At 26.5% G+C, this 6,480-nt stretch overlaps 1 protein-coding gene across 1 annotated transcript in view; it reads right to left on the bottom strand.

Moving 5' to 3' along the window:
- The window catches only part of LOC100167269 (piwi-like protein Ago3), a 16,140-nt gene that overhangs the window by 7,763 nt on the left and 1,897 nt on the right, over nt 1-6,480 (bottom strand). The window contains exons 3-10 of the mRNA XM_029485191.1: nt 5,082-5,185; nt 4,431-4,598; nt 3,608-3,803; nt 3,342-3,538; nt 3,154-3,267; nt 434-605; nt 247-360; nt 22-184 (exon numbers count right to left, since the gene is read on the bottom strand). Of these exons, the coding sequence (XP_029341051.1) occupies nt 22-184; nt 247-360; nt 434-605; nt 3,154-3,267; nt 3,342-3,538; nt 3,608-3,803; nt 4,431-4,598; nt 5,082-5,185 (1,228 nt within the window). The remainder of the gene's footprint in view (nt 1-21; nt 185-246; nt 361-433; nt 606-3,153; nt 3,268-3,341; nt 3,539-3,607; nt 3,804-4,430; nt 4,599-5,081; nt 5,186-6,480) is intronic.

The raw sequence follows: 6,480 nt of genomic DNA, 5'->3' as shown, positions 1-6,480 counted from the left end.
GGCTTAAAATCAATTTTATACCATTTATACGATTCACAAATTCAACTATTGCATTTGTCGCACTTCTGATGTAACCCAAAGTATAGTTTTGAAGAACCTTCATCAGTTTAAAGTCTGATTTCATCGCATCAGTCAATCCTGTTGAATTGCAAAGCTCAGGAACTAAGCAACAAATACCTAAATCCTGTAATTTTAAAATAATATTGATGATAAAAATGATTTTAATTCATCTATTTAATTACTGACATCTGGATTTTTTCTATTTATATCTTTCTTTTTTGCTTTTGTTATAATCATTGGTTGTTGTAGATTTTTAATTTCAACATCATACATTTTTTTATAGTAATCTTTGTATGTTACCTAAATAGAGAAGAAAATAAAAATGAATACCATTTAGGTTTATAAGTATCTAGATGAAATGAATATTACTTACTTCAACACCATTTTGTTCAAAAGTTGATAAAGGATTCATTGTAAAGTCTACATCATCAACTCTGTATGTTTTACGGTTGTAATGTGTAATTACTGTAGAACCACATAATGCAGCCATTATTTCTTGCTTACTATCTGTATTATTGGTTTTCGCATTCATCATGATGTCTGTCCTATAAAAATAAACAAATAAGATTTTGAAAATGAAATCTTGCAGATCTTATAAATTTCAAATACAAGTAAAAGAACAGAACAATTATATACAGATAGTAATTGTAAATATATAAATATATTTTCTACACATAAAATTACTTGAGAATTATTAATTTTATTGGTTTACAGGATTATTAAATAAGACCGATTATAATAAACAAAAATATTGTTGATGACAACGTATCTCGATTTTTTTTTTTTTTTTTAATTAATTTTTGGTCGTTTTTGGTATCAAATGTTCTATAACGTCTTTGGGAACATTTATATAAATAACAGTAATAATCTAGTTTTTATCATCTTTACTAATATATGATGGTAATCTTAGTTGGTGTAGGAATACATCGGTTAAAAACCTTTCCTGAACAATAATCAAAATCGAAATATGTTTTATTACCGTGTCACTAATGATATATAATATCTATAAGACAAGGAGCTTATCCTTATTCTCCTTTATTTCATAACAAAATTAAAGGATTACAAGCAATAAAAAAGCGGGTGAGTGTTGCTCTGCTCTATAGTAGGTTACAGATGGGTCACCGTTATGGATGGTGTTAACTTCGAATTCAATGATAAAATAATTATTGTATAGAAAAACGATTTTGAACGGAGACGGTTTATCAGTCTGGATATATTATAATATCACAGTGAAATCTCTAAATAACGCACACTCTCATTCGATGAAATTATATCAGCTATTCAGAGGGTTCAGATTGTGGAAAGTTTGTAATTGGTTCCCTAGAAAACATCCACTATTTGGAGGTACCGCTATTGGGAGGTGTCCATAAGAGGAAGTTTTCACTATATATTTATATTGTTATTATTAATACGGTAGCCGGTAAGTTAAATTAATATTATTAGCATATTCTCATACATCAATGTTTGTATATATAATGATACTTGAGAAATTAGAAAAACCCACGAATAATATTTTTAAACAAAATCATTATTTTTAAATACTTCAAGCGCTCTTAAGAGGACGCTATACTTGCATGCGTTGTCTTCCTCTTACAAATGCATAACATAGCAAAACCTGTTTTGCGTGGGAAAGAGCCAAGAAGTCTACAATCATAACTAGGACACTAAATTTTAACCACATAATAAGGAAAACTTTGGCTGTGCAAACATTGTTTTTATTTTTTTGATATCATTTATATGAAAAAAGTTTTTCAAGTTTGAAAAACACAAACAATAATGGTTTTTGAAACAGTAAGAACTTTTTTTATATAAGTGATATCAAAAAAAATAAAAACCACGTTGCACAGCCAAAGTTATCCTATTTATGTGGTGAAAATCTCGTTTCTTAGTTATAACTGTAGCCTTCTTGAATCTTTCCCCTGCAAAACAGTTTTTGGTATGTTGTACATTTGTAAGACCGAGACAAAACATGCGGGTGTAGCATCTTCTTAAAAATGTAAAATATTTTCTTGTAGATATCATTTTTTTTTTTATGTAAAGGTTGACAAACTTATGAGGATTCTTGTGTTACACTTTCAAATCTTAGATTTAAGAAAAAACTTTTTATGAACTTCTAACTCAAAATAATTTATACATTTTCGAGATTTTTATGCATTTTGTCAAAATTTGAACTTTAAATGGTAACAAAAAAATTGTGACTGAATTTTTAATATTTTTCAACCGTCATTCTAACAATATATTAGGAGAATTGTATTAATTTTCAAGCTTTTTGATCTAACAAATAATATTGCACTGAAATTTAAAGAAAAAAACTAATGAAATTTAAAATGTCCGCTAACACCTCAAAACAAGTAAAAATATTTTGAAAATGTTATGGTGCATAGAAAATGCTCATATAAACATTTAGTGAAAATTGCATGTATCTATAATAATTTATCACACCAAAAACCAAAATCGATTTTGTATGAAAACTCTAGTCTCCTTTATTTTTTTTATGTTTTTGTGTTTAAGTTTTTGAAACCACTGTAAAATTTTTACTTTGGATCCCCTAAAATACCAACTAGATTCATTTTCCTATCAGAAAAAATTGCTGTAGAAGAAAATCCAATTTACAATTTTTATACTTTAATTTCCACTAAAAAGTAGTAAAATATTAATTTAAATTTGGAATCAAGTCCAAAACAAAAATAATAGGTAGGTTTTGTCTAATTTACATTGATTGAATTAAAATCTAGTTCATAAAGATATGAGAACTTTATTTAGAAAAACAATGTTTTAAGCTAAAAATCAAGTATTACTAATAGAAGGGAAATTTCCTAAAAATTGTTTACATATATGCCTATGTATATAACTAAAAATTAAATTATTAAGAAGTATTTTTTGGTTTACAATCAATCTCTGAACAAGCTACTAAAATTGTTATCTAGTTTTAAATGAGCCACCATAAATACATTTCATTAATTATTACACAATATATAATAAATAGAGTAAAAAAAAATGAAATACATATTATTAAAAACATTAAATGTATTTGTTAAAACGTCAAGAATCGTATCAATTGACATATTATAATAAAAAAATGAATATGCTTACATTATTTGAAGAACTGTTTGTACACGTAAAACTCTGTGTGATACTTCAGCACACATATAAAGACCATTTTCAAACTCGTCAATAGTAGTTATGTATCCTGGCCAAACTTCAAGTCTACAATAAATATTCAAACAATTATTTAATTAATCTAAATACCACAAGTATTTAAAATTGGATTTATAGTCTACTTGAATTCAGGAATGAGTATTCTTTTATTTTCATCATAAAAACTTCTTCCAAATTCTACTAGACCAAGTATCTTCATAATTGTGCGTAGAAAAACGTTATAAAAATGAATACATTCACGCAGAGAATTTTTACGCTTAAATGTTATCGTTAATGTTACTTCAGATTCATCTCTTAATTTTCCCACTAATTTTGTAACCTAGTAAAAAATTTAACATATGTTATTGACAATTGTATTTAGTTATATATTTTTTTGATAAATAATTACATTTTGTGGTAGCATTTTAGGTATATACAGTAATGTGCCATCAAATGTTTTAACTGGGAATAAATCCCTGTGTTCATTCAACAAAAAAAACCTAGCAGATTTGACATCAACCGGAGGATTGAAATCAACTCTATATTCATATATTCCTTTATCTTCTTCCAATTTAATTCGTATATAATTTGATGACAATTGAGCCCTATAGAAAACCAACAAACATAAAATCACCAATTTGAAACATTAGTAGAAGAACACAAAATTGAATTTCAAAATAATGATAATTAAACAGTAGACATTAGGTGTATGCATAATATATGCAAATATATAAAACCAATATAACATTGAAAGTATTGTTTAAGTATAAAAGATTTAAAAAAATACTAAGTAATTTTTTTTTTTTTTATTGATCATTAAGCCCGGCAATTATGGCCATTAGCTGTTTTTTTGTTCGTAGAGGAGGTTACTGTTGGTTTGGTTGTTGCTTATATGTTTAGTTTCGGCAGCATTTCAAATTGGGCACCCCATAGATTGCCCGGTGGGGGGGGGGGGTGGCAGCCTCTCTCACCAGACAGTTGCTTACCTAGAGAGAAAGCCGCCCGTGTATGAGATAAAAAAAATATTTAAAAGACAATAACTATTGTCAAGGGTGTAAGGTGATGATCTATTATAAATTAAAATATTTTGGAATATTGTGTAGTTATAACTCTAAATATTAAGTATATTAAATATATTTTTTAGTTAATGATTCATCTAATTCTTATTGTACATTCTTCTACTTATAACCTTAAAAATTATTAACAATAAACAAAAAGTATATTTATCGTACATGTGGTAAGCATCTTTTTCAGACTTTTTTAATACTCTACATATAACTGGAGTCTTTTCTTCCTTTTCTGCTGGAATATCTACAATTGTTGTTTGTGGCTGTTTTGGGGGTGTAAGTAATTCAGATACCACATCTGCTTTTTTATGCTCTGGACTAGTGTTTGGACGCCTGAGAAAATAAACAATTGTTTTTATTAATTTAATTTGACACGTTGAAATTATAGAAATGTTTTATAAAAACCAAATATTAATCATCTCAACAATAATAAATTAAAGAATTTATCAATTGACTCACAATTAATATGAGACTATAAACCATAAATTATATACTCTGCCCAACGAAAGAACCTGCCATGAAGTGACAAAAATTAGTTCTGCTGTGCATCCTCACGCGACACCCTGCCATAGTCGTAAAGGTCTTGTTGACAGGGTTTCACGTAGGGATGCATAAAATCAGCAATTTTTCTGCTGGACAGATTATACCTATGATTCTAAATACAGGAAAATGTAATACAATAATCATTGTTAATAAGAAAATAATATCTAGTTTAAAAACTGAAGTACATAAAACAATTATTTTTAGGGTATATTAAATTAAATTATCATTGATAAAGACATTTTTTATAAATTATAAAAACATTACAATACTAACACAATATTTTTTAAATCCCCTAGATCGATATTAGAGAATGCTGATTGAATGGTATCACACAACTTTTGAGAAACAGGTCCTTGAGCAATATTAGCTAACATAGCCTGTAAATACACAAAATATTCAAACAAATTATAATTATACAATAAACATTAATGTTAAAACTTGAATATTTTTCTATTTCGTCTCTTATTGTATGCTAAATAATTACTATTAAGTGAATAATAATTATATTGTATAACATTCCTAACAAGAAACTGATATACATATATAACAAATAACAATATTACAACATATACATTATCTATTTTGGTCTCAAGTGAAAATATTGAAAAAATTGAACTTATTTAAACGTAAAAAAAAATATTTTCGTATTAGATATAATATTAATAACTTAAATTTTAATTCAGTAATTTACTTGGTAATTTAGCTCGATAAGAAAATAATAAAAAATAATATGTAGGTAACTTTTTAGGAAATATATTATTATTTGTTAGTATGGTTTTTTTTTTCTGTGTATATATCGCCCGCCGCAGCAAAAAAAGTCGTATCTTTTTTTCCACAAATTTTTTTTTTTTTTCAAGTTGTCATAGGTAACTGTAGTTCCCACAAAGACAGTAGTAACTGCATTTTAATGTAGAGAACGTCTTTGACTGTTTTATGCTACTATCAGTTTCACGGGAACTACACAAAAACAGTTGACATCTTGAAAAAAAAAACAGAGATACGACCACCTACTTCGCTGCAGAAGGCGATATATACATTAAGTAAATAAAAATAGGTAACTATTTTTCACGTATTGTAAAATTCAAATTCCATAAGATATACATTTTTAACTTAATAATATTTACAAAAATATATAAATAATATTAATTTAAGTAGATGAATTATCCAAAACTAATCCCAGTTTGAAAATGTATACGGGTAGGTATTCAAACATACATTATTTATCATATTATTAGGTATTCATAATAATTTTAATAAAAAAAATAATAAAATCATGAAATTAGTAATTAACCAGCTAGTAGCTACCTATATTTGCATTATCATTAAAAAAAACAACTCAGTTAAAAAATAAAATAATTTATAATATTACTAATATCAAATTATTTGTTTGTAAATATAGGTAGTTCAAACATTAATATATAATATTAAGCGGTCTTTAATTGTGTGTAATAATAAACACTTAGGTACTACCATTAAGAGGACGTTATACCCGCATGTGTTGTCTCCGTCTTACAAGTGCATAATATAGCAAATTATACACTCGGCAAAACACGTGTAGCTCCGTTGGTTTAAAAATTAGAGTGAATTGACCTCTTATAAAATCTAAAGGTAAGATTATTATCTAGACAACACTCATGAGATTTTTAGTATATTTTAATTTTTAAGTGAGTTA

The sequence above is a fragment of the Acyrthosiphon pisum genome, chromosome X (assembly GCF_005508785.2).
Source record: "Acyrthosiphon pisum isolate AL4f chromosome X, pea_aphid_22Mar2018_4r6ur, whole genome shotgun sequence".
In the NCBI taxonomy this organism is placed as follows: Eukaryota; Metazoa; Arthropoda; class Insecta; order Hemiptera; family Aphididae; genus Acyrthosiphon; species Acyrthosiphon pisum.
The sequence above is the reverse complement of the archived record's forward strand: the minus strand, read 5'-3'. Positions and strand labels throughout refer to the sequence as shown.